The sequence below is a fragment of the Pithys albifrons genome, chromosome 7 (genome assembly GCF_047495875.1).
Source record: "Pithys albifrons albifrons isolate INPA30051 chromosome 7, PitAlb_v1, whole genome shotgun sequence".
NCBI lineage: Eukaryota > Metazoa > Chordata > Aves > Passeriformes > Thamnophilidae > Pithys > Pithys albifrons.
Window position 1 is genome coordinate 41,941,486 of NC_092464.1, and position 27,081 is coordinate 41,968,566.

Below are 27,081 nucleotides of genomic sequence, written 5' to 3' on the forward strand. Positions count from 1 at the left end.
GGTCTGGGCTTTGACTTAAATATCCAGATTAAATACTCAGAGTTGTCTAGAGCAAGATTTTAACTTTACTTGCATGCTTTAAAAAAATAGTCTTAGATCATTTAATTAGCCACTTGCTAAAGCAGCTTGTCTGTCGCTCCTTAATCTGTATGTAGAATTTCATCTGTAGTGTAGTTTTGCATGAAGGAGTTTAGGTGAGCTGGAGCTTTTCTGGAGTGTTGAATTTACTTTAGAAATAACATAAATAGCATAACTATATTGTTAATTCAGCATAGACAGGGTAACATAGTGTGCCTTGTGTGTTCCTGGAATGCATATACTTTTCACATAAGTATATGGTCATTACACCTTTCTTTTAATTTTGTATTCACAGGTATTTTTAGCTTTAGAATATTTCAAACTTGGGATATAGTTGGTAAGAATATAATGGAGGGGAATTGAAATGTTTCATGACTGAGTGACTGATGTTACTTAAATGCACTTTCTTTATATCTGGTCTTAGAATAAGGTGCAGCTGTAAAGGTGTACTGTGTTTGATAACAATAATAGTATCGACTTACATTGTTATTTTAGAGTAACTGAGACACAATAGCAGCTCTCTGTTAGGAGGTAATTCATATTTAACTAAACTGCATGTGCAGTAATACTTGCATGGACTCCCACAGAATTATGTGTGAATCAAATATATGTTACAGAAAACCTTCTTGCTTTGTTTAGTGTCTGTTCTTCATTGCTATTTTCCCGCACCACCATCACCACCATCAGTTTATACAAGTTCATACTCCTAGGGCAGTTTATGGATCCTGCCAGACTTTTAGTAGTATCTGGATGCTCTCATTGAGCGAGTTTTGCAAAATACGGAATTGGTCTTACATCTGTAATTGCAGAGCTGGGTCAGATACGAGCCACAGTAAGGCATGGCTAGTCAACACTTAGAATTCTGAAGTGGTCCAGTGTCTCAGAGGAAGTAGCAGAGGCCTTGCAACTACCTTTCTACATCAGATCATGAAACAGGGAGTTTGGGTTGTGTGCTGCCTCTGCTTTTGTTGGAGAAATAGATTCAAGCTCTTTGTGTGTGAAAGCATTGCATTTGTGTCATGATTTTATGGACATCGATTCAGAAGCACAGAAATATAACTTGATGCAGGTTAAAGAAGTTCTCTGTACAGTTGTTTTGAAACAGAATTTTGGAGTATTGTCCAGTGTTTGTCATTCGTAAATACTTGGGTGTTTTTCCAGGTGAAGTCTGTGAAAACTGGGTCAGTCTTTTGGACAATCTGCTGCTGCCTATCCTACTTTTACATGGTAAGGCTTTTATATATATAACAGCTAAACTATTTGAGTAGGGCTTACATAATCCATATATTGACAAATAACAGAAGGGTATTTTAGCCTTTATTGGAGCCATAATATAAAATTGTTGCTTCATATTGCTATTAAAACCTTAAATAAATGACTAAAAGCCATGATAAATAAATTGATAATATTTCAATAAATATAAAGCAATTTTTTGAATAATAGTGAAGTATAAAAACTTACAAATGTTTCCTATGCTGTGAATAGGTAGTCTGATTCAGCTGGATTTTTATTTGAGTACATGTAAGTTAAGGTATAATTTTAATATTCATGTGTCTGTGTGTCATTATTACTGAAGTGAAATAACAGAATATTTGGAATATAAGGACAAAGTTGCATTTTTATAACTTTGAAAACTATTTCTTTGGGTATAATTATGCCATAAAGCTTACCACCAGAGAGAATGATTTCAATGTCATAATAAATGATCATAAATAACCTTTTCATTCTTGATCTGTGAAAACGAAGGCTGTTGCAGGGATGTTCCTAAGGGCTAACAGAGGGGAAAAACAGTAGTAAAACTGAGAAGATAAAACTAATGGAAAAATGGAGGGAATTAGTTTTCCCCTTCCTCCATCTTCTGCAACCTTAGACTTGAAGAATTTTCTTGTATGAATCAGTCAAAGGTTCTTTTCCCCCTTTTTTTATGTGCCTGTATGAAAATAAATTATCGTTAAAGTAGCCAGTGGTGGATCGTCAGACTAACTGCTTGGTGACAGTTAAGGTAGAGGTCTCAAATACTGCTTTTCTACTATCAGGTAACTAGGTTTGCAAGAAAAAGGAACTTTTGGACTGTTTTATGTGCCTCAAAGTACAGGGTTAATTCAAACCTGGTCTGGATGCTGGCTAGTTTCCTCTAGCTTTAATGTGCATTTGGTTTCCTGGGAGACTTTTGCTGTTAATAGGAAATAACAGCTCTGTGTTTGTCACCAAAGAGGATAGGATAGCTATTTCTTGGTAGGGCAACATTTATTTCATCCCCTATTTCTCCTCCTTTTGGCCAAGTCATTAAATAAACAGCCACTTCTTTATACACAGCTTTGCTGTTGATACAGCATTACAGTGAAAAGATCCTGTAGGTTTGGAATGTGCTTCAGTGCAGCATAAAAGCAGGCAAGGAAGTTCTTGAATTGTTATATTTATATGCTGCAGTCTTTTTTATGTAGCGCCAGAGTATTGGCAAGATTTTTCTAAAATTGCTCTTCATAAACATACAGATAACAAATATTTTCACAATTCTACTGCTGAAAAATCACACAGTAACAGGTTCTTACTGTCGTGGTCTGTGGGACTGTGTGAGAGGGAGAGGATGTCCTCTAGTGTGTGCATGATGAAAGAACTTAAGGAATCAATGTCATCATGACATTCAGTCCTTGAATGTAAAAGTGAGTTTTTGTACTTGCCTTTCAAGTGCTATCAGAGCATGAAAGGTTAAGATTCATCCCAAGTAGGTGATGGCTTTCCATATATTGTATTTCCCTCTGGAAAGCAGTTTTAGATGCCCTTCTAGACATTTTATTTGGGTAAATTTTTAGAACAAAATATAATTCTACAATATGTTATGTAGTAATAATTCGTCTTTCTCTGATGGAATTAGTTGTTTTCAGTGTAAGTTAGAAGTTAAATCACAGTTTTGAGGGTGTAAGAGTCAATTCTTGCATGGGAAGTTTGGGGAACAGTTTCTTGAAAGGTGAATGGATATTGTCTGAACTGTGACATCTTTCTTGATCACTGAATCTGCTTAAAATATATACCTAAATCACTGTGGTAATTTGACTCATATAATTGCATTCAATATAGGGGTTTTTTCCTTAGAATTTTATTTTTACCATTTATTTTACCTCAACAGCTTCTGCTTCATACAGCTTTTCATGACAAGGAGGTAAAATAAAACAAAGCTGTACATTGAAGCAATCCTTGTAGCCGAAATAGCGTTTCCACTCTGCCAGTCTATCAGGATGCTTCAGTTTTGTTGGAAAAGTTCCAAAATGCATCCCATTCAGTATAATCTTCAGTGCTTAGATTTTGTTTAATATTTTTGGTAATTAGAGATTGCAGGTTTCTGATCCGTACAAGCTGTTTGCCACCTCCTTTATTCAAACCTTTCCCTAAATATAACGGTGTTCTAACTGGACATTTGTACTTGCTCTAGTCTGTCTTACATGTCTTCATGTTTTCTCCCATTAAATAAATTTGCCTGTGTAAATCATGGTACTTCATGCTACTGATTTGGCAATAGGATTGTGATAATCTGAAATGAGTTTTTAAAAAACTTACATGATTTCTACTTGTTTTCACACTGTCTGAATGGGTTACCCCAAATTTTGAAATGCTGGGGTTTGTAGTATGAGTGTCAGAAAACAGTGATACTTGGCCTCATCCTTATTTTAGACTCTCTTTTACAGAACATACTGATTTGGGTTTCTTTTGGGGTTCTAGGGCTTTAAAAAATGAATCTAAACCTTAAAATACAATTTAAGTGAAAACCACATTAACTGCTGCATTCTAAAAATGAAGATCTAGGATAGGGTGCATATGGGAAAAGTCTGGCCTGTAATTTAACAAGAGGACATGTATTAAAAGATTGTCTAGTCAACGTTAACCCTTCTAAATATGTTAGAAATTCAGATAACACATTGTAATAATAGCTCATTAAATCCTTATCTAAACCAGCAATCAGTGATGTGTTAGTAACATTGTAGTGTTTCAGTTCGAAGTACACCATAGCAGTCCTTATCAAGGGCTCTTATTGCCACAGATTTGCAGTATCCATGATATTGTTGTGTATCATTCCACAGGGCTCAGTCCCACTTTTGTGTGCATCTTCACGCTCCTTTTTTTCTTTCCTTACACTGCAACCTGCATTGGTTGCTCTGCTCCAGGAGTTCTGCTCCTGAAGGTGTACCTTGTTCCCTTTCTCTTCTCTGCCCCGAGATGGTGTTCCCTGTCCTCAGCAGAGTGCAGAGCATGGCATTAAATTTGTATGTCAAAAGAAAATTTTGGATCCTTCATGGGATCATAGAATATCCTGAGTTGAAAGGGACCCACCAGTATGATCAAAGTGCAGCTTGTGGCTCTAGGGATCCTGCTGCCGCTTTGAGCTGCAGCCTTCACCATGGGGGAAATGCCCCAGCAGCCCATTCTTGTTTGCAAGTATGACCAGATTAGGCCATAAGGAGGAGATCCAGGAAGGATGACCTTGACAATCCATCAGCCCATTTCAAAAGACTTTGATGTAGGGGGTTTTATTGTGGTTAGTTTTTCTTTGATAATAAATATTGAGAAGGATTCTGGTGGTATTACTAGTAATGCTGACTGCTTGTCTAGAGGGGATTTGTATTTTCTTGTTAGACCATCAGAAGGTATAAATAAATCCAGCATTGGCTGTCCTAAGAATTTGCAGATAATTTCACATCTGATTTCCTGTTCCATTTGCCGTAGGTCTCTGCATGGGGTGGTTATGTTTTCATCATCAATCTTATTCCACTGCATGTGTTTGTTCTGTTGCTGATGCAGAGATACAGCAGGAGGGTCTACATTGGTAAGTTTTGTTCATTGAACATTCATTGTCAAATGCTTAAACATGAGATATGACATTAATTGTACTGAAGTATTTTGTATCAAGTGGGTATTAAATAATTGCATATTAGATTGAACTTTCTTAATTTGATTACTCATGACAGTTATTTTCTACAACATGGAAATAAGGAGTTAAAGCATACACTTCTAAAATTTTGTATATGTAACCCCTAATTAATTTTCTCCATTCTAGGGCGTAGGAAACAAAATTGGGTGGTTTGCTGTAGAAGAATTCTTTAAATATATTTTAAATAGTAATTACGTATATGCCTTTAATAGTGTTTCTTTTTTTTTTATTTTCCTAGTATGCAAAACAATTGCTATTTTTAAAAGTTGTGCAGCAGAAATTATGACAAAATATAGTAAAATACATAGGAAATTTTAAGCAGCCATGTACGTTTTATGTAACCAAGACCAGGAGCAGACAGTAGAATCTGTCCACTCCATGTGAATCCTTAACATCTTACTGGATTTGTCAGCCTTCCTTCTAGTTTAAGGAATGTGTGAATAGAGATTTTAGGATATTAACTTTTTAATTGATTTGCCTGACATTTAAATACTCTATAAACTGTTTTAACAGACTTTTTGCCAATAAAATCAGTGGGCCATGATATAGGTGTGTGATTGAAATAATAAGCAATTCAGGTATTCACAGGTTTGTAACTTGGCTTCACATTAAAAGATCTTCCAGCTTTTACAGTAGGTTTTTTGAGAACATAATGTGAGCTGAAGTGCAATCACAAGGCATTTCATATTTGTAAATGTATTTTTGTTACTCATTTTAATACTGCTTTATCTTTTTATTTTTAATTATTTTAATGCCATTTTTAGTGCCTGCTGAAGAAATTACTTTATGTACATGTATAGATGGAGCCTTATATGCTTCAATAATTATGCACTTTATTCAAGTCTAGTTTTGAATTTTTGTTACCAAAACTATAAATGTTGGATTCATATTTCTTTGTTATCCTATTTATGTAATTGAGAGTTCTCAATTACAATTAAAAAAAAAGGAAAGAAAGCTCTAACCAATTTTTAATTTTTAATGTCTGTATTAGTTAACTTCTTCATTAACTACTTCTTCATAACTTAAGGGGAAAGTAATTTATCTCATTTTACTTTTTTAATTGTTTTATTGAATATTTTCATTTTCCAATTTCTGTAAGTTACGCAAGAGAAAATTAAATCAATTAATTAAAAAATCCTGAAGCAATGTGGTGGCCAGAAATAATGAAGAATAAGTACTCTTGCTTTTTCAGCTTTCAAAGAACTAATCTTTGAACTCTGGGAAAACAGCACTGCAGGTTCATATGAATTAAAGGTTTTGGCAGATGTTTGTTTTGCAAACAGCTACAGTGTTTTGAGATGTTACTGCCCCTCAGCAGTGAGGGATATCTATTGCCGTGGAGTTGTCAGAAGGAGAATGTGATCGTTGCTCTGCTGTTTGTTGCAACTGCTGCTTCATTTAAGCTTCCATGGGAAACTGTAGAAAAGTCTGTGCAACTCACATTGCTGTGTAATTTCTAGGTTTGTTTAACAAGAAGATATTTTAAAAGAGGTAAGAATGTTCAAGGACTTCTGAGAGAAAATTCAAGAGTGCCTCATTTCCAAGCTATTCAGATAGGGAGAAGAGTTTAAAAAAGCTCATTGAAACAGGGAGAATGAAGATATTTTGGGGAGTTCCTGTGAAATGCAATTGTTAGTGTGCCTGCAGCAGTCCCATAATTCTTAAAAAACTATTAATGTACAGCTGAAACTTTTGTGAAATATTATCAGCTGACAGTAGCTACTAAAATCTGCATCCATTTTACTATTATTGGGAATTTTGGGTGTTTTAATCTCTAGATCAATCACTGAAGTTTATTTTAGACTAGCATGAGTCATTTTGCAGAGGCTGTTTTACATTTAATCAAACATAGTAACATAAATGCAGAGAACAATATTTGGCAGCACCAAGTTTTAAAAAATAATTATGTTTTCCTGGTATGTTTTTCATACACCAAAGAAAAGGTTAATGGGACATGATCTGATATGCTTCGGAGTGTAATTCAGAACCATTTAATTCAGAATAAAAATTTCCCAGAATGTGAAGGGTTTGCCAAATTAGAAATATTTTAGGACTTGGAGGCAGATGGTTTTATCAGCCAGATCGCTCCTGACCCACTTGGCATCAGTGGTGATAATGCCACCAACATTTGAAAGCTCAAGCTGTTCTTTTATATTTTCATCTTGACAGTGGTCAGTGCCTTTCATTCAGATTCTACTGGTTTAATCATGACAAACAAGTGCTTACAATTCCAATATATTAGCAGTACTTGTAAAAGTGAATAATCTCTTTATACAAATACAGCAACCATTAATACTATTTTCTGTTATTTTACTTGGTTTTTCCTTAAGTCATGCTTGCACACTTAAAAGACTTGGTAATTTTCAATTCAATTTGATTTTTTTCCTTACAATTTTTTAAGCTCTCTATACTTACCAGAATATTTATTAAGAAAACACTTGAGCATTTTCCAGAATGTATAACTTAATTTCAGTAACTCCTTGTTCTTTGTCTTGGAATTTATCATTCAAACAGTCAACAGGCATTTTGCATCCACTACTTCAGTATTCTAAAACTTCAGATTGAGTGGCTATTTCTAGTGATTGTAAACCATTCATTGAAAGTATAAGTATATGGGCAAGTATATGATCATATTCTCTGGAGAAGCTTTTCCGTAGGTCTTTCCTGTGTTTGTGGTATATGGCAACTTAAATTTTTTGTAAAATTAGTTAACCCACAGTAGGTCAGAATGTTTTTGTTCTGGACTTGGTCAAAGTTACAGCCATGAGAACAGCTTGCAGGAATCAAAATTAATTTATTCTTGTGAAGATTGTCCAAACAGTAGACTATAAAGGAACACAGAAAGTTTGTGATGATGTTTCATCTTGATGTTTCTAAGTTCCTAGAAAAATTGTGTTATTGTGTAAATTTTTTTTTTTTCAATACCAGGTCTTTGTAAGAAATGGGAGTAAGGGATTGGGGTGGGGTGGGCCAAGCATATAGAAAGTAAAGCAGTTACAGGACTGGACTTAGAAATGATGACTTAAGTGGTCTAACAAATGTGGAATGTAGTGATTTATGCCAATCATTGAATTTCCACAGGATGGCAGTGTTGTAACAGTTGCTTGGTACACTAAATGATTTATGTTGTAATGAACTCTTCAAAAATTGAGCTTCCTACAGGAAAACGGTATTTCAGTGACATAAGAGGGCATAGATCAATAGCTGGGCCAAGTCGTGCAATACAGATGCTTGAAAGAGTACACCAAGTGCTTGGAAGTATCATCACTGTCACTTCTGACTGTTCTGGAACATGTACAGTACTTGGGGACCGTGATCCCTCATGATCCCTCAGAGAGACCACACAGGTGCTGTGGAAATGATACCACTGGTCAAGGATGCTCTCCCCAGAACTGATCTCATGGACGTTAGCAAAGGATTATGTGAGAACAGGGATCTCTTAGTAAGATCCAGGCCGTAACAGAGACAGTTGTTTAGGATTTGTAAGAGCATTTAAAGATGTGGAAGGTGTATTGTTGCTGTTTGCCACTGAAGGAACAGAACCGTTTGGACTTCAGGTTGGCTGGTTACTTCAAACACAGTCAGACTCATGGCTGTTCAGAGTTGGTATTTTTATCTTCTCCTGTCTCCTCTTCACCCTGTAATACCGAGGACCGAAACCTCTTTCAAAATAAAGTGTATGATTGTTAGTGCATATGTAGTAATAATTCATGGGTTTAATACTAATGTTAATATTAATTATGTTCTTGTCCCTACTTTCTGCAGGGTTATAAACCCCCATGGTTGATACAGATCTATCAATATATAAGCTTAATATTAATTTTTAGTTCTATTACGTTTTCAGTTTCTTGGCATCCCTCTACTCATGTGTTAAAAAAAACAAGTGTACCTCTTTGCATTTTCTAAATAGGTAGTAGATTCTTAAATGTTTTGCTTTTTTAAGGTTTGGTCCCTTCAATTTCTCCTCATATAGAACGCTGCTTTTGTCACTTGTCTGAGAAAATTCTTTCCCCATCCATGACCCTCAAAAACAGGATGGGAAGAGGAAAAGTATTTCCAAGCTGGAACATCTTACGTAGATGGTTTATTTCCCTAAGAGTGAGAACTGTGCAATTAAGTGCAATAGTACTCTGGCACTTCATCTGAATGGATACAATAGACAAGTTTATTCTAGTCCGAGAAGGAAAAAAGTAATTAGGATGGCCAAATTATTTAGAATGATACAGTTCTGTTTCAGTGTCACTGAAGTTAGGGGGAAACATGGACCTTACTTATGGAATCAGTGCTTTTTGAAACATGTATTAATTTTGTTCCCATGTTTCTCCCCCTCTCCTCACGTTTTTCTTTCCTAGCATATAGCACTTTCTACATTGTGGGGTTAATATTATCGATGCAAATACCTTTTGTGGGATTTCAGCCCATTAGGACAAGTGAACACATGGCAGCTGCAGGTAAGAAAATTCAGCTTGTGCTTCCAAGAGGCAGCTTAGCACAAGAAAACCTCAAAGCCTTGTGGCTTTGTTTCCTTCCTCATATTAGAAAGAACACATACTAACAACCCAAATTGTAAAAGATGCACAATTTAGTGTCTGTAGGGAAGTTTTCTTTCTAATTGACACATTATTCTCTTTTTGTGTGAGCTAATGGAGGTAAAATGCCTCCATAACTCTGGATCAATTAGCATTTTGACAAGCACTTACTTTACACATTGATAATCTCTCCTGTTTTGCAATACGATGTTGCCTTCAAGCATTGAACAATTGAAACATTCCTCACTAGTAACACACAGTTTTTACTGAGCAATTTGGTTTTAGAGTTGATAGTCTTCTGTAGTTTTTCAACATGGGTTACATACAAATTACTTAAATTATTAATCAGAAGGCTGACTTTTAAATAACTGATTTCAATATCGTTTGGGGTTTTTTTAAATTTCTTTATGTTGATTTTTCAGTAGTTGTTGACAGTCAGACATCTTGATTTCTTGACAGCGATAACCTCTGCTAACACCGAGTTTAACTGCATGCACTGTTTGTGTGATACAGTTTAGTTTATTCAACTCCTCTGGGTTTTTTCTTATGTGTAGTCACTTATCAAAATGCATTTGGGACAGTGATTGGAATATCATTAAAATTTAAATTAGAAATACTTTTAAATTTGATGCTTTTTTGACAATCTGAGTATAATAGAGGAAGAAAAAATTATCAAACCACATTTTGTTTCTGAAGAATTTTATTTATTTAGTGAATAGAATTTGTGTCTTTCTCTAGGAGTTCAGAACTAGTGAATTTCATTATGCACCTTAAATTTGTTGCTTATTGAAGAAAGATCATTCAGCTGACTTTATTTTATTCTTCTATCAGCTACAAGTGAATTTGCACATTTGAATGGACCCAGCACTGGATTGATCTGATTATATATATTGAAATTAATGATAACAGAAAACAGTGTCCAAGTTCTGGGTTTAATGTTAGAACAGCCTTTTGAGGGTGTGGAATGTTTTCTCTCATTGGAGGTTTGTCTTTGCAAGAAATTGTCATCCCTATTAAGTATTAAAGGCTATTTGTCAGAAGGTGATTTTGTACTGGTTTCTAGGTGTTAGGGTGTACCTTATGTTTATTTTTCTGATTCAAATATAGCCAAAGTATGTCAGTTGTTTTAACAGCTGTTACTGCTTTTGAGTGTTTAAACAAGAACTTTCCTCTCTCTTTAGGTGTTTTTGCACTGTTGCAGGCGTACGCATTTTTGCAGTATCTGAGAGACAGATTAACAAAGCAAGAATTTCAGACTTTGTTCTTCCTGGGTGTGTCACTAGCTGCTGGTACTGTATTCCTGAGTGTCATCTATTTGACATACACAGGTAAATAATGTGAAACTAGTTTACCTTCAGAGCAGGTAAACCTGGTCGTCAACGTTTGGTTTAGCCTAAAGTAGTTGCTGGCAATGCCACGGCAAAACAGTGCTCGTGTTACTGTATGTTTCTTTGTGCTGGAATTCTTTGTGCTTTCTGGGCTGCAGACAAAAAACAATGTTGTAGCATCATGCCAGTATTTTGGGCTTATATACAGTGCACACAATGATGTAAGAAGTCAGAGGGGATGAGGAACAGAACTATAGCCAAAGTGTATTATGAAGGTACATATGGCTAATCTGGTCTGGATAGGTCAAGGTCAAATGGCTTTCTTTCTGAAATACTTGAGTCTGATGCCTGTCTGACTGCAATTAATGTGTAAATTCTGTTTTAATTCTGTGGTTCAAATTCCAGTCTTCAAGACATCTTTGCCTAATCTCACAAGAACAAGCTTGCCTTTGCTTGGTTGCCATCCTCAGATAGCTCACTGCAGCCTTCTGATTCCATGGCATTCCTTTGGTGACCTGATACAATACTTGCTTTCCCTGATGAAGAAAAGCAGTCTTATTTTCCTACCTAAATACATTACCCATGCAGAAATTGACTTCTGCTTGATTTAAATGGCATGATCTTAATATTATACCTCACATACCATTCTGCTTTGTCAGTGTTTCATTTTGAAAACAAAGGGGTAAAGAAAGAAAAAGGAAAAAAATCAACCAAACAAAACCACAGAAACTAAAAACTCCATGTTTCCCTGAGATAAAACTTGTTTTCATTTTAACTGACTTCTTTTGTGTACTTCTTTTTAGGAATGTTTGTGGCATAAATTTTTTTGTATCGTTTAACATTTTGGACTATTTAAAAGCAGTTTTATTTTTTTCAACTATGATACCATTATTCCAAAAGAATTCCTAGTATCTCTATTTCAAAGTCATCTAAAACTTGATGGTTGATTTGCTTTTCAGTGCATATGGGCACATCCTTAGCAAAAGTTTTCTGACTGGCATATCAAAACAAAATTTACCTTCTAATCTCAGTGTGAAGCAAAATATGTATTCTGTTGCAGTTCCTTAGGAAGTGTTGATTTCAGCTTCTAAAATCCACTGTCAGTATCACTGCTTCATCAGTTGGAACAAGCCTTGTTCCCTCAGCCTCCGATGTGCTGTGCAGTCTGGACTCCGGACCACTTCACAGCACTCTAATCCCTCTCTATTTTCTTAATAATCCTCTTGCAGAAGGGTGCCCACATCTGGATCGTGTATCAACCCTGCAGCAACTGGAAAAAGGGGCTTTAGGTTTTGGACTTAAGTCTTGCCTTCCATAAGACATGTCAGCTGCTCTTTTCCATTTAGTTTGGTTCATTTTGAGCACTGCAGTGTATTTATTTTTTACTAGCCAGCAGCTGGATCCTGATCCACAGAGTACTGCTTTGAGCTCATCAGGACAGCCAGTTTACAGCCTGTCAAATGGTCCGTTTGTTCAGCCCATTCTGCTTCAGCTACAAATGAGGATTGAGGAAGATGGTTCAGAAAGCATGGAAAAATGTATTTCAGGAGGGCTGTGCTCCTTGATCTTTTCAGCAACTTGGGTTACTGGCCTGTAGCTTCCCACACAGACCTCCTCGCCTTGGCCGGAGGTGTAGCATTAGCCATCTCCAGGCACCCTTATCACCCAGATGAAGATGGTGGACAGCTGTCATATGGGCCATCTCTTTCAGCACCCTCAGTTGAATGCCCTCTGATCTTGTCATGGATGCATCCAGAGAAGATCATAACTAGTAGTTCCCTGTCTGCTGGCATCTCCTTCATCTGCATGCAGTGCATTGGGAGAAAGCTTTTCATCTGAAGACTGAAGGGAAAAAAATATGTCTTGTCACAGAACATCACAGTATTTAAATGTCCAAACCAGATACTAAACTAAACTCTCCAGTCAAATTATACTAGTTTTAAGTATCAAGATAGAGGGAAAACTTTCTGAGTCATGCACAAAGACTTTTATTTGGGTAATAAATAAAAGGATATGTTGGATATGGGTCAGCAGTTCCCTGGCAGCCAGGAGGGCCACCTGTGTCCTGGGAAGCATCAGGCACAGCATCACCAGCTGCTCAAGGGAGGTGATTGTTGCACTCTACTTTGTACTGGTGCAGCCTCACCTTGAATATTGTGTGCAGTTTTGGGCACCACAATATAAGAAACATATTAAGCTACAAGACAGGTTATGGTTAGGGTTAAGGAGGGTCACGAGCATGGTGCAGGCTCTAGAGGGGAAGCCATATGAGGACGAGTGGCTGAGATCACTTGGTCTGTTCAGCCTGGAGAAGAGGAGACTGAGGGGGGAGACCTAATTGCAGTCTACAACTTTCTCACAAGAGGAAGCAGAGGGGCAGGTACTGATCTCTTCAATCTTGTCACCGGTGACAGGACTCAAAGGAATGGCCTGGAGCTGAGTCAGGGGAGGTTTAGTTTGGGTATCAGGAAAAGGTTTTTAAGCCAAAGGGTAGCTGGGCACTGGAACAGGCTCCCTGTGGAAGTGATCACAGCACCAAGGCCCTCTGAGTTCAGGAAGTGTTTGGAAAATGCTCTCAGGCATGTAGTGTGATTCTTGGGGCTGTCTTATGCAGGACCAGAAGTTGGACTTCGATGATTCTGATGGGTCCCTTCCATCTCAGCATATTCTATGATTTAACTTCTCTTACTTTACCTTGTCTGTATCTATCTTCAGAAGGAGCTGCAACAGTTGCAAGGGAAGTGGAAATAAAATTTAGGAAGAATCTTACTAATAATTTTTGTCTTTCATCTGAAATGGCACTGTGTTTTTTCATCTTATGATATTCAAGTATCTAAAGACCTCACTTTAAAAAGTAATATGTAAAGCTTAGCATGTCTGGTAGCAGTTTTTGTGTTCCATGCCACATGTAGGTCCCTCAGTGGAGAAATAATAAGAAAGCAGCATTTTATCAAGTGTTAATGTTTAGGCATCATTCCCAGTTTCCTCTGGTGCTTCAGAAAAATAAAATACTTTCTTATTAGTTATGTTTCTTTTTCTTACATACCTTTACAGGGTAGAGTTTGCTATCTGTCACATTCTTTGAGAAATATTTATTATTGCATTGCTTTGTCTTTTGGAGGTGTGCGCGTCTTGATACTCAGGTTGTACTCGCCAAGTACGATGATCCTGTAAATGTGTTCTAAAACTATCTTGCTTCATGGTTGGTAGATTTTATAGCCTGCCTAATGCAGTAGGCCTGGTTCACATATATCACAATTTCAATGAAATTCCTTTGGTTTTGTGCTATAACTTGAGGGAGTAGAAAAATTATTGCATTTAAATACCCAGACAGCAAAAGACTTTTCCCCCTGGATTCTCTTTTTCAGGTTATATTGCTCCTTGGAGTGGCAGGTTTTATTCATTGTGGGACACTGGGTAAGTAAGGATACGAGATTTAGATATCAATAGCATTCTACTGAAAACTAATAATTATTTGCTCTCCTCATCCCTGAATCCATTTAGTATTTTAGAAAAGGAGAATATCGTGGGCTTTAATCCGTTATCTAAAGAGAGTATTTGTAGTAACTGTTTCATGATCTTTACAACTATTTCACTAATTTGTCTATTAAATTTCTTGCTTCTTTGAAAGTCTTTGAATGTCTAATGGTTTGTTTTTTCTATATGAAACTGTATTGTGTATGGCAGCATAAAATAACTAAAAGCAGGACCAACACTTGAGGCCACATTTGAAAATTATTAAGGGCATTAAACATAGACTATTTTCATTGTGCAACATTGCATGAAATCACAAAGATGTTGCACATATAATCTTGCATGTTGCCTCTGTATTATGTTCATACATCTGTTTCATGGATAAAGATGTCTCCTCTGAGTAATTCTGGTTTATAAATGTGTGTTTTCACAGGTTAAAAATCTTGTTAATCTTCTGTTTTAGTTAACCTTTAAAATCCAATGTTAGATTGTTTAGCTAGCCAGGAGAATAGGAATAAAATGGAAAGTATTTTTCTTGGGTAAATATTTTAAGGTGGAATTCAGTTGGTAGGTTTTCTTGTAGTTTAAAAGCAGGGGTAGAACTTCAAACTTTGTGCAGTTCAGGGTTTTTTCAGGCTCCAAAGTCCAGCTCATACAGGGTTCTGTACCAGCTCTGTAGTAAAAGTAGAACAGATGTCAGTAAAGAAGCCTGAGTGAGATTTATTTGAAGAATATCTATATGTTGTTCTTTGCCTGTAATGAAGTGGTCTGTACATACAAAGCATTAAACTTTTGAGGGCTTGTCTACATTAGAAAAACATACTGTGTTAAAACACACGATGCAGTTTTGAATGGAAATGAGATCTCGGTGAAGAAAAGGACATATGTTTGATACCACACCATTCAATCATGCAGCACCCTAGATTAGGCCCATATGTGTCTGTCTGTAACACTGGGCACAGTTTTGTCCTTGTCTGCACTGAGTGTTTGACAGGTTGTTTAGGTGACCTGTATTTCCAAGTGTAGACAAGGCCTGATTTTTTCAGCATCTAAAAGAATGTGGGTGCATCAGTAACTGATCTGGTATTTAATACTGTAACTTCCCTTGCTAAGAAAAATGAAGGTATTCTGTGTAGAGGAGAGTTTTTGAAATACAGTGTTGAAAATTTAGGAGACTTTATGTCAGGTATGACTTAACTCTTCAAAAATGTAATGATGGGGCTTCCATAGCTGTGTGTTTTCATTTTGGTGAATTTGGCTTTGTATGTAGCCATAAGCAAACAAAACATCCATAATTTCCCTTGTCTTAATTAGTACAGAAATAATCCCTTACATTGTTGTTTTAAATAACTTCATACACCAAATGCTTCCTAGATACAGTACGATTGGGGGGTTTTTTTGGTATAAGAGTTTCATCAGATTTCTGCTGAATAGAGCACTTGACAATTTAAATTGAAATGCTTCCTTTGAAATGAATTTAAGAATTCCTAATGTTTACAAGTTTTTATAATTTTATCTTTTCAAAATAATTTGAACTGAATTTTTTTTAAAAAAGGTATGCGAAAATTCACATCCCGATCATTGCCTCTGTGTCTGAGCATCAGCCTACAACATGGGTTTCCTTCTTTTTTGATCTGCATATTCTCGTGTGTACTTTCCCAGCAGGGCTGTGGTTCTGTATCAAAAACATCAATGATGAAAGAGTCTTTGGTAAGAGAAAATATTTTAAAATTACTTTGCCTTCAACTTGATTCTGTTTTGGTTTTGTTTGCTCAAAGCTGATCTATGGCTTGTTCTAAAAAATGTTTAAAAGTGATGTATTTAAAGATGATTATTGAAAGGTGTCTGCACCCAGTGGTATTTAAAACTGTTTATAAAAAAGCAGAGTTGCTGAAATGGTGATGGAGTGCAGCTCCAAGAGGTGGGGTTGAATGAGGTGTCGCTGTGGGTCGGTTCTGCCGCAGATTTCTGAGATTATCCATGAGGCTTGTAAGGATGTGTTTTGGGGTTTTAGCCCATATGGAGGAGTGAAGATTACTCAGGTGTTGGGTTTTTACAGGGACAGGAAGCTCCAGACTAACAGAGCTGCCTCGTTACCTAAAAGGTGTGTGGGGCAGTGGGAATGTTTGCTGGGTTAAATCCAGTGACTCTGAAGTATTCTGTGCTCTGTGGCTTACAATGAATCCTTGTGAAGACCAGTGGGGCAACTTGCTTTCGGCTTCCTACTGCTGCATCATCCATTTAAGAGAGCAGAGAGACACCTCTGAGTGAGGATGAGGACTCATAGTGCCTCACTACAAAGCAAAAGATACTTATGTAATGTAATCTGATAAATTAGTGTCCCTTGATGATTTCTGTGGCAAATCTTTCACAAGAGGATGTTGTTAAACTGTAGCAGACAAGGAATCTCTCACAAGGAACCCACTATGAGATGTTCCTAATGAGTGTATACAGCATTATTTGAGGGGGGGGGGGTCCATCCAAGAAAAGTGTTCTGAATACTCCTTATTATTCTGAAAATCTTGGTTTGAGTTTAGGGGGAGGCAGAGTGTAAACAGTATTCTTCAGGAAAACATCCTTCATAATAGGGCTCACAATATAATATTATTCATCTTATGGAATTATAATGTAGACAAGCCCCCAATTTGTCCACAGATATCTTTAGCTTAAGTTAAATTTAATATTTGCATTAAAATGTAACACTTCCTTTTTCAGTTCCAGTAACTTGTTTGGTCCATGTCTGTTTGACCTTTTTAATCAAATGAAGCTACCTATTATTCTAGTAGTATTTTTGGCGTGTAATATTAAATATCACTAATAATGTACATTCTGACACATTATTAATGAATATGAAAATGGGGTTGTGTTATTGTTAGCAGTTGTCAAGGTGAACCTCAGGAAGGGTTTGAGACTTAACAGGCATAAATGTTAATTCAACTGTACATCTGTAAATTAGAAAGCAATGAAATGCAAGATGCACACTCGAGCCTTTATACAGACAGATGCTCAACTCACTTCCAGAAGTAGTTTTATGGAGAAGCATGTACGTGTGCAGTCAATGAATTATTTTCTAAATGTCATCAGTAGGTTTGTTTCTTTGCAGTTGCTCTGTATGCAATCAGCGCCGTTTACTTTGCTGGAGTGATGGTTCGACTGATGCTCACCTTGACTCCAGTGGTCTGTATGCTGTCAGCAATCGCTTTCTCCAATGTCTTTGAGCGTTATTTGGGTGATGATATGAAGAGGGAAAATCCACCAATAGAGGACAGCAGTGATGAGGATGATAAAAGGAACCCTGGCAACCTGTATGATAAGGTGAGAGGAGGAAGCAAGAGCTAAAAGTCAGGAAACATGGATTCTATTGTCAAGGGTGATAAAAGTTGCCATAACAGATAAATTTGTGTTTGTTTAGGCAGGCAAAGTGAGGAAACATGTATCTGAACAGGAAAAAGCAGAGGAAGGACTGGGTCCAAATATCAAAAACATCGTGACTATGCTGATGCTGATGTTGTTGATGATGTTTGCTGTTCACTGTACCTGGGTAACCAGCAATGCGTACTCCAGCCCCAGCGTGGTTCTGGCCTCCTATAACCATGACGGGTAAGTGGGGTCTGTGGGTCTGAAAGTGATTAAAGGGCAAAAGCCTTTCTACTGCCTTTGCATGAGCAATATGCTTTACTTTCTTTAAAATCACTTCTTATTATATTAAGGCAGAATTGTCACTTGAATAAAAAACCCTTAATACTCTAATTTTCAAAAAGATTTCAACGTTTTCTGAAAAACTTAATGTAAATATATAAAAATAATTCTACACAAAGCCAATAAAGGTGATGGTTTAAAAAGCACCTGGAAAACTTGTTTAAGAATTTGTTTGAATGGAAATGCACTTAGACATATCTTTAGAAGCAGTTCAGCTTCTGGCCATTCAGCTGTCAGAGAGTTCAAACTTGAACTGCTAGTGACGAAATCCCTCAGAGGGAGCTGAAGTTGTAAGAAAACCCTTCTTTGTAAGCCCAGATTTATTGTGGTGCAGTTATTGCTAGTATTTGTACTGATGAGAAGAAAATGACCTGTTTTCCAGCACCCGAAATATCCTGGATGACTTCAGAGAAGCCTATTACTGGCTCAGACAAAACACAGATGAGCACGCCAGAGTGATGTCGTGGTGGGATTATGGTTATCAAATAGCAGGAATGGCCAACCGAACAACCTTGGTTGACAACAATACTTGGAACAACAGCCACATTGCCCTGGTAAGGGTGATAGTTTTCTATGGAGTAGAAGCACCAAAACGTTTCCGTTGCAGTCCAGTATGAATTTGTAAATGTCTCTTGATAGATAGTGTGATATTAAGGAGAAGTTCCATAGAGTCAGAAACAAAAAGGTGGAAGGAACATGGTTTTTGCATTTATTAGAATTTGAGTATAGGGATTGATTTAGCTTTGTTTACTTGGCACTTCCAAGACTTCCACTTTATTTTCCATTCTTTTCTTTGTGGGAGGATAAACAAAAGCTAATGTAACCATTCCACTTGGGATTAGTGCTACAGCAGTTTAGCTGGTACTGCTCCTTTACTGGCCTGTCCAAAATGGGATCATTTCAGTTCAACAGTATTATTGCTGAATGAATTTTGAATGGCATGTGAAAACTGACCACACAAATTAACAAATTTTCAGGTATCTTGGAAATTAGAGAAAATTTGACTAGCAAGGGAAGTGTAGCAGATTTGATGCAATTCTGTCTTCTCAAATTTGCAGTTACACAAAAACATCTGCACATTTAATTTCTTACACTCCTGAAGACTAAGCTTCAGCTTTGTACATTCACATGCTTAAGGCAGGGTGTTAGCACTGCCTGTGGTTACAGGGGCACCACCTTGGGCAACTGTTTCAGAAATCAGAGATTGCTCTACACTGTAGCTGGGTTGCAGCCTTACCAGGTGCTATGAAATGACTCATCCTCACTCTGGCATGACATCAGTCATCACTCAGTGCCCATTTCTTCCGAGAGTGCCCTGCTATGGGACAGAATGGAGGAAGGGCTTGAGGAATGTATTAGGATAGTTTCTTGTGTCAGTAGTGAGTACAGCAGTTGGAACAGATCTGCCTAAAAGCAGTGTACAACAGCAACAGATTAATGAAGCTGTGCTCTGAGCTTACAGAGTCCTGAAAATGTGTACTGGGGAGGGGGGCAATCCCATGTACATGCTTTTGATAGGGGCCAGAAAGTCACATCAGCCAAAAGCAAACTTGGGAAGTTGTACTGTTGGTGCTAATAGCAGTCTGATATCAGTCAGCAAGCATTGCCGTATACTCTGAGGCACTTCTAATTTGGTTGCTGTCCTGAAAGCATTAGTGTGTTTTGATGGATATTCAGTTCTGATAGCTCTATGTGCCTCCCTCTTCTACAAGAGGTAGAGGTGCAGATGCTGTATCTAAACCCACAGATCCTTGCAGGACAAGGGTCATCATGTGAATAGAGAGACTATGGAGGTCATCTGTGTTGCCTAAACACAATAACCATTCACATTGCAGCAATTAGCAATGATGGTTTTCAGTAAAGAATTCTCTCCAGTACAACTGCTGCTGCTGTCAAGTTCCATTTCAGAATGAGCACTCCATAAGGGGGGACCCATCAATAAAAATGTGCATCGTGGCGAATACCTGAACTTGTGCTCTAAATGAGGCATGCCCTGGAGATCTGTCCAGATGATTTCCTCCTGCACAGAGATGGAAATCTGCCAAATAACCTCACATTAATTAAGATAATGGCCAAGAAGCTGAGGTTCTTGGTCTTTTTGACAGCTTGCAGCCAAAGCTTAGCATTCTCTAATTACACTCTTAGCTGAATGGTACCAATTCAGATGCAGTCTTATTACTGTTGTATAATAATCCCTTTCACTACAGCCACACATTATTATGTTTTAAGTACAAGAGCTTCAGTAGCAAACAAAGCTACTGAACTGAAAGCCACTTGCTGACCAAAGTGAATTTTTCAAGTGTGGTAAGTGATCAGGATGGAAGAGGTGCTGGATACAACTTTTTAAAGTTTTATTCTGAGACTTTCTCTGTAAATTTACCTTGAATTCAATGCTAAGGGTGCATGTGTGCTACTGAGACTAATGCTGCATAGCTGTTTCATTAATGAAGGACAGAGCTCAAAGAAAAAGAAAAGGAATGACAGTTTAAATAATTTATTTGCTTTAGGCTGTGTCTAAAGCTTTGAAAATAATTTGTAATGAGGAATTTTCTGCCATAAAGGTTTTGTCAATACAGCTCTGACTTGAAAAATCTGTAGATGCCACAAAAGAAAACACCTTTGTTGCTACATTTTATACTCAAAATACTCATTTCAACAGGCAACACTCTTCTTACAGAGGAAAAAATATTTCAGTTTAGGTTGGACTTTGGAGTTTCTAAATATCCACAATGGGTTTTCTTTATCTAGAATGAAAATGTTGGCCTTGGTTGGTAAGTATTTATTACAGAATCACAGAATGGGTCAGATTGGAAGGGACCACAGTGGGTCATCTGATCCAACCTCCCAGCTCAAGCAGGGTCCTCCTAGAGCACATGGCACAGGATTCCTGGGATTTGGTCTGTCCCTGTTGATCAGTGGAGTTGTTCAGTAGGCAGCTAAGCAGATATTTAAGATATTTTTGCTATGATGCAGGTGGGAAAGGCAATGTCATCAAATGAGTCGGCAGCATACGAGATCATGAGAAGCCTGGATGTGGATTATGTTTTGATTATATTTGGTGGTGTGATTGGCTACTCTGGTGATGATATTAATAAGTTCTTGTGGATGGTGAGAATAGCAGAGGGAGAACATCCTAAAGATATTCGGGTAAGTGGAACCTCTACTTTTCCTCTTTTTTTAACCTTTTATTTATGTTACTACTTTCCTGGTAGTGCTCATTACAGTGGAGAGAAATCCCTACTACTAATTGCAATTTTATTTGAAAAATGTGCTTGAGTTGTTTTCCTAGAACAGTAGGTCAGTAACCTCAAAAGCTTTGCTTTTTTTGCATGATACTGAAAGTACAGGATCTCTTTTGTAGTTCTTGTGTGTGTCTCACTGTGTACCATCACATAGTTGAAAAAAATCAGGAGTGTTCAGACTGTTTAAATAGTCAGCATTACAAATTTCTTCAAACTCTGTAATAGTAGGAGACAAGTGAAAGTGTTAATATTGACTCGTGTAGAGTTTAAGCTGTTCAAACACCTCCCAGATTGCAGAAGTCTGTAGTAATATTTTCTTAAGCCTAACAAAAACTTTCAGATATTGAGCACAGGCTTAAGGGAGTAGCCCATGTGTGTAGTTTCATCTTGTACTGGAGATGGAAATGGCAGAAATTCTTTGTCTAAACACTGTGCACATATGAAATTTATGGTAACCCTGCAGACCTGTTGTCAATATATTATCCATACAGTGCTTTTTACCTTTCTGAAGAATCATTTTCATAGATGCCCAACTAACTTTTACAGTGTGAGATCAGTTTTCCAGCACCACTTACTGTGAAGTGATGAAATTGTAGCAGGAAGATAATAGGGATTTAAGGAGACTGATCCATTGGGGGCTGGGTGACAAGCAGGTAGTTTGTAACTATTTCACCTTTAATGAGCACCATCATTTTCATTTTAAGGTTGCCTTAATTCAGCTTTTAAACTGTAAAAGTCAGTTGAGGTTCTCAGGGTTTTTTTTGTGGAGAAAGGAAGGAGAAATTACCTTAATATTTCAGTTTATATTGACTCTGTATTGTCTTTCTTTTTTTTAAAGGAAAGTGATTACTTTACCCCTCAGGGAGAATTCCGCGTAGACAAGGCAGGTTCTCCAACTTTGCTGAACTGCCTCATGTATAAAATGTCCTATTACAGATTTGGAGAGATGCAGGTTAGTGCCACAAATTCTACTGAATCGTATTTGAAATGTGAGGAAAAAATGTTACTTTGATGTATTTTTTATCTCTTAGATTAAGTATTGCAGTGGAAGAATCAGCAGTAAGAGTGGGCTTTACAAATTAAAACACACCCAGGCAAGGTCTGCTGTACATAACCATTAGCAAAAAGCATTTCTGCTGCTCACCTGCACTTGTACTTAGTTTTTTGCTGTCCTTCACATTGCCCCAGATGAGTTATCTTGATTCCACTGTGCTGTGTGCTCACAAAAGCATTAACTGTCACCTTATGGAGAGCTTGCTTCTTGTAATAGCAACACACAAGTGAACTGTTGTCTATTTAGTATCTGTCACAAACTACATGATTTCTATCCAAGTCGCATCATTGTATTAAACAACACTACCCTTCTGTAGTAAGGGCAGCAGTTGTCATCCTGCTTTGAAAGCATAAGGCACCAGGATGTAGCTAAACCTGGTTTTTAATTTCCTTTCTTTCCCTTGCTGCTGTCACCAGGGGTTCTTCCTTCTGCTGTGTTAGCCCAGGAATCCTTCATTCAGCAGATCCCATTTGTAACACGGGGGGGTCAGATTTAACTGATAATTGTGAACTATTTCCAGATTGTAGGGAAAACCATGAAAGTGTAAATTGCTGCACTGTAGGAGAGAGCACTGTGCTGAAAAGCCACTGCAGGCTGCCACACCTCCAGCTGTCCCTTGAATTGTGTCATCACTGAATGCGGACATGGCATATTTTTTGAGACATTAAGTGCTGTGTCCTGTGACAGCTGTAGGAGTCAGAATGATTTCTTCCCTTTCTTAATTGTAAAAAGGATCTGAGAGATTTTTCTGTGTAGCAATAACCAATGCAAGAAAAGTGTTGTGCCTTGACTTGTGGCCTTGTGATATGAAATTCCACAGTTTGCAGTGACCAGTGTTTTGGGTTTTGTCTCGAACTAATATGCAACTTTAATTTTTATAGCTGGATTTCCGGACACCCCCAGGATTCGATCGTACACGCAACGCAGAGATAGGCAACAAAGACATTAAATTTAAACATCTGGAGGAAGCCTTTACCTCAGAGCACTGGCTTGTTAGAATATACAAGGTCAAACAACTAGACAACAGAGAGACATTGGATCATAAACCTAGAGTAACCAACATTGTACCGAAACAGAAGTATTTGTCAAAGAAGGTGGGTTCCCAGTGAAGTAGCTGAAAGGGGTCAGGAGTTTATTTTTAACAGTGAATCAAATAGCTGGTGAATTATGTATTTCCACTAGCCAGAATGTTACGGATACTGTTCATGTTAGTGTCCAATATCAGACCTGCCTGCTGGTAATAATTGTTAATTTACTGTCTGCTTAACTTAAAAGCATGTGAAGACACAAGGCTAGATTTTTTTTAGGCAGAACGCTAACTGGAAATAGAGTGTGTCACTGACTGTTACAACTCTTAAGTCTTCATGTAACTGGAAGTATAATCTCTAAAGTACATCAATTCATGTTTCAGTAACTGGCTCACTAAGTTAATAATGTGGAAGTTGCTTTCTGACGTTGTTTGAAAGTAGTGATGCCTAGAAGTTTAAAAATGGCGATTTTGTATGAAATAAATTAAATATGAAACTTTTGTTGATGGAACTTTAGTGTCTGTCTGCTTACTGTTTGAAGTCATCTTCATGGTTTTAAAAGTATTTGTTGTGCTTTGCTACTTCAGCCTGTAAAGAAAGATCTGTTACCAGAGGCATTGGGGAGACTCTTACGGTCCTCTCCTTCACAACATCTGTTTTCTATATATTCAAATAGATGTTGCAAAAGGAATTCCAGAAGCTGGTCTAGTAAACTTGATCAGTATAGGCAGTAAACTTACACTGTGTCATGGAAATACAAGTAAAGAATATTCTTTCTAAGTAGAGGATGTTAAATGTCAAGATGTTTATTTTTCTAATTGGATGGAAGTACATAAAATAAGGCATTTGGGAGTTGCCACTGAAGCTAGACATTATCTTGAAAGGAAATTATAAGCTTTATTGTGTCTATCATCCATTTAACACTAACTTTTGATCTTAAGTGACAAGCGAAGCTACATTTAGCCATGATAGATGCACTGACCCCACTTAAGCCATGGATGGGTCGATTCTCTGTCTGAAGATGATACAAGTTGATGCAATGTCTGATCCATCACCAACTCTTGCAGTACAAACAGGCTCTACTTCCCAGAGAAATCAGAGAACCAGTGGAGGGCATAGGGCAAATATCTAAACTAGGATTTCTTAAATGCATTCTGAGGGCTCCTTAGTTAAGTAGCCACAGTTTTTCAGCAGTTGATTCCCTACTGGAAGTTCAGTCTGTCTCCTGTCATGTTAGGAATGACATCGCTCAAGGTCCGAGATATGATGTGTCTTACGTATTAGTTTGTATCTGTCTCAACATATTATAATAATGTTGTTGTTACTGTTTTAAAAAAATTTAATTAAATTGACATGATAGAGCCTGCTGGTAAGCACAGTACAGTGCAGCAAGTGTGGGAGCTGCCTCCTGGCAGTCATGTTGAATGACAATTGTACGTGCCACACACTTAACTATGGACACAACTTTGAAGTTAATTTTAACCTGTGACCAACATTAATGCTTCCCCCCATTACTACCTTTAAAAAGTGTCTAAAACACGCTAAGTAGCCTACAAAGCAACAGCAGAGCCCCGAAGACTAAAATGGGATTATTCAGGTTTTTTTCTTTTGAAAAATACCTTGAGCAAATATTTCTACCTAACTTCTAAGCGAGCGAAATAGTACAAAATATGCAGAAAGGGATTGCCAAACAAAACAAACACTCTACACCAACTGTGCTCTTTGGGCATATTAAGAGTTTTATGATGCTGGTTAATTATTAATTCTGCCTCAGCACAAGCTTTGAAAACAGTTCTACAGATCTGGTAGATGGGGCTTGCAAAAGTGCATCTTGTGCAAAAGCAACTGGTGGGCAGGAATTAACAATGCCAGCATCAAAAATAATAACTGGATAATGCCTAGTTGAGGGCTTAGCATTTAAGCTCTTTAAAATCAATCTAAAGATCAGGAATTGAAATGCACAACGTTAAACTGCGGTCAAGACTAAATCATTAACTAATACATGTTATTCTGTTTTTCTTTTTAGACCTCCAAAAGGAAGCGTGGCTACATTAAGAATAAACTAATTTTAAAGAAAGGCAAGAGACCCAACAGGAAGACAGTTTAAATACACTGTTCTGATTGCTAATACGAAGCAGTTGTCCTTGAGATAACCAGTCTTTGCCTTTAGCTCAAATCATGTTTCACAGCAACATGAGGGTACAGAACCATCATTGGTCCAGATTATTGTATAAAATTTTCAGGCAATGTCTGATTAAAAGTATTGGCTTATTGAGAACAGCTGTTTTAGATTTGTAATGTGAAGCAAGATAGAGCTGCTATCCAAGTCTAGCAGCATTTTTTTTATTGGTACATATTATCCTTCCAATATGTTGAGAATTTGGACTGACTTTACCAAAGAACCCTGTAATTTGGTCCTTGGCACATGCATACTTGTCAATCTTTTTTGGAGAACACTGTTCAGCTGAATAGCAGCAGTATCTAAACTGGAATGGTGACATCTGAAAATGCCTCTTTTTCAACAAGAAAGAGGTGGCAGAGGTCTCCCAAATTCAACTTTCAAAACAAGTTACTCCCATGATTATTTGTCAATGGTTTCTTTCAATGTCCTTTTACTCTTGCTGCAGGCTGGTTTTGAGCTGGAGTGTAAGAAGCAAAGCTGCAGTTTTCACAAGAGGTGACAGGACAGATTAATTGGACCAGCTGCTTTTGTTCTACAGGGGACTGCAGTATTCCTGCCTTACATTGCCATTCACAAGGTAGACAAGGCAAATCTTGCACACCGTAGATACAAGGGCTAAATTTGTAACCTCCTGAAAGATCTGAAACGACAGTAATGAATGCTATAGTAACATACAACTGAGCACCGTGTAGCAGCTGGTGCTTCAGAACAGAAATTTATCTATTTTAGGTGAATGTTTACATTGGTAAAACAAGTATAGCCTGTTTATTGGGGAAAAGAAGGTTGACAGGTATACAAAACCCTTTTTCTGTGGCTATTGGAGGTAGAAGATTTGCAAACCTCTTCCCCCCTCACTGCCTTTCCTGTGAGGGTAGAAGTTTTTCTGGATATCTGTTTCTCTGCATTTTTATTTAGAGTGCTTACATCAATTGAAGAAATTCCTGCTGTAGTGCTATTTGCTTTGTCTGTCTTTTATACTTTTTTTTAAGTGGTGAAAACTGTCCAATTAAATGCACTAAAATATAAATGGAGACTGAACATGTTCACTTTCCAGCTATAGAACTTTATACAGACTTGAAAATTTTCTTTAATTAAAATGAAAGGGTTTTGCAGTTTGTTTTCCTGCCACAGGTTGTAACTTTTTATAGAAAAAAAACCTTGCATCAATAACTTGATGTAAAATGCAGAATAGTATGTACCTTTCATGAAGAAAATGTAAATTTACAGTGTTCTGTGAGAATGTTACTGCTGACTTCTTTCTCAAGGTGTAGAATATTTTTTTGATTTACGAACTCATTTTTGACTCCGATGGTTTATACAGACCAATTCTACAGCTGCAACATTTTCACAACAGTAATTAAATCTGGATTTCTGGCCCCCTGTCGTTTGGAAATTTCATTTTATTTTGTTGCTTTAAAGCTCAATGCAGACCAGTTGTTGACTGTAGGGGAAAATAAAGTTAATTCAAGTTTTGTGTTAAGGCTGTTGTGTCAGTTTTGTCGTGATTACTGTGATAACATGTTGCTTATAGCCCTAGTCATAA

General features: G+C 37.2%; 1 protein-coding gene across 1 annotated transcript in view; it reads left to right on the plus strand.

The window, feature by feature from the left end:
• The window catches only part of STT3B (STT3 oligosaccharyltransferase complex catalytic subunit B), a 52,446-nt gene extending 25,428 nt beyond the window's left edge, over nucleotides 1–27,018 (plus strand). Inside the window, exons 4-16 of the mRNA XM_071561135.1 lie at nucleotides 1,240–1,305; nucleotides 4,798–4,897; nucleotides 9,355–9,453; nucleotides 10,713–10,859; nucleotides 14,228–14,276; nucleotides 15,889–16,043; nucleotides 17,437–17,648; nucleotides 17,746–17,933; nucleotides 18,415–18,586; nucleotides 21,006–21,179; nucleotides 22,113–22,226; nucleotides 23,210–23,422; nucleotides 25,383–27,018. Coding sequence (XP_071417236.1) covers nucleotides 1,240–1,305; nucleotides 4,798–4,897; nucleotides 9,355–9,453; nucleotides 10,713–10,859; nucleotides 14,228–14,276; nucleotides 15,889–16,043; nucleotides 17,437–17,648; nucleotides 17,746–17,933; nucleotides 18,415–18,586; nucleotides 21,006–21,179; nucleotides 22,113–22,226; nucleotides 23,210–23,422; nucleotides 25,383–25,463 — 1,770 coding nt within the window. The 3' untranslated portion in view covers nucleotides 25,464–27,018. The remainder of the gene's footprint in view (nucleotides 1–1,239; nucleotides 1,306–4,797; nucleotides 4,898–9,354; nucleotides 9,454–10,712; nucleotides 10,860–14,227; nucleotides 14,277–15,888; nucleotides 16,044–17,436; nucleotides 17,649–17,745; nucleotides 17,934–18,414; nucleotides 18,587–21,005; nucleotides 21,180–22,112; nucleotides 22,227–23,209; nucleotides 23,423–25,382) is intronic.
• Nucleotides 27,019–27,081: the final 63 nt, after the last annotated feature.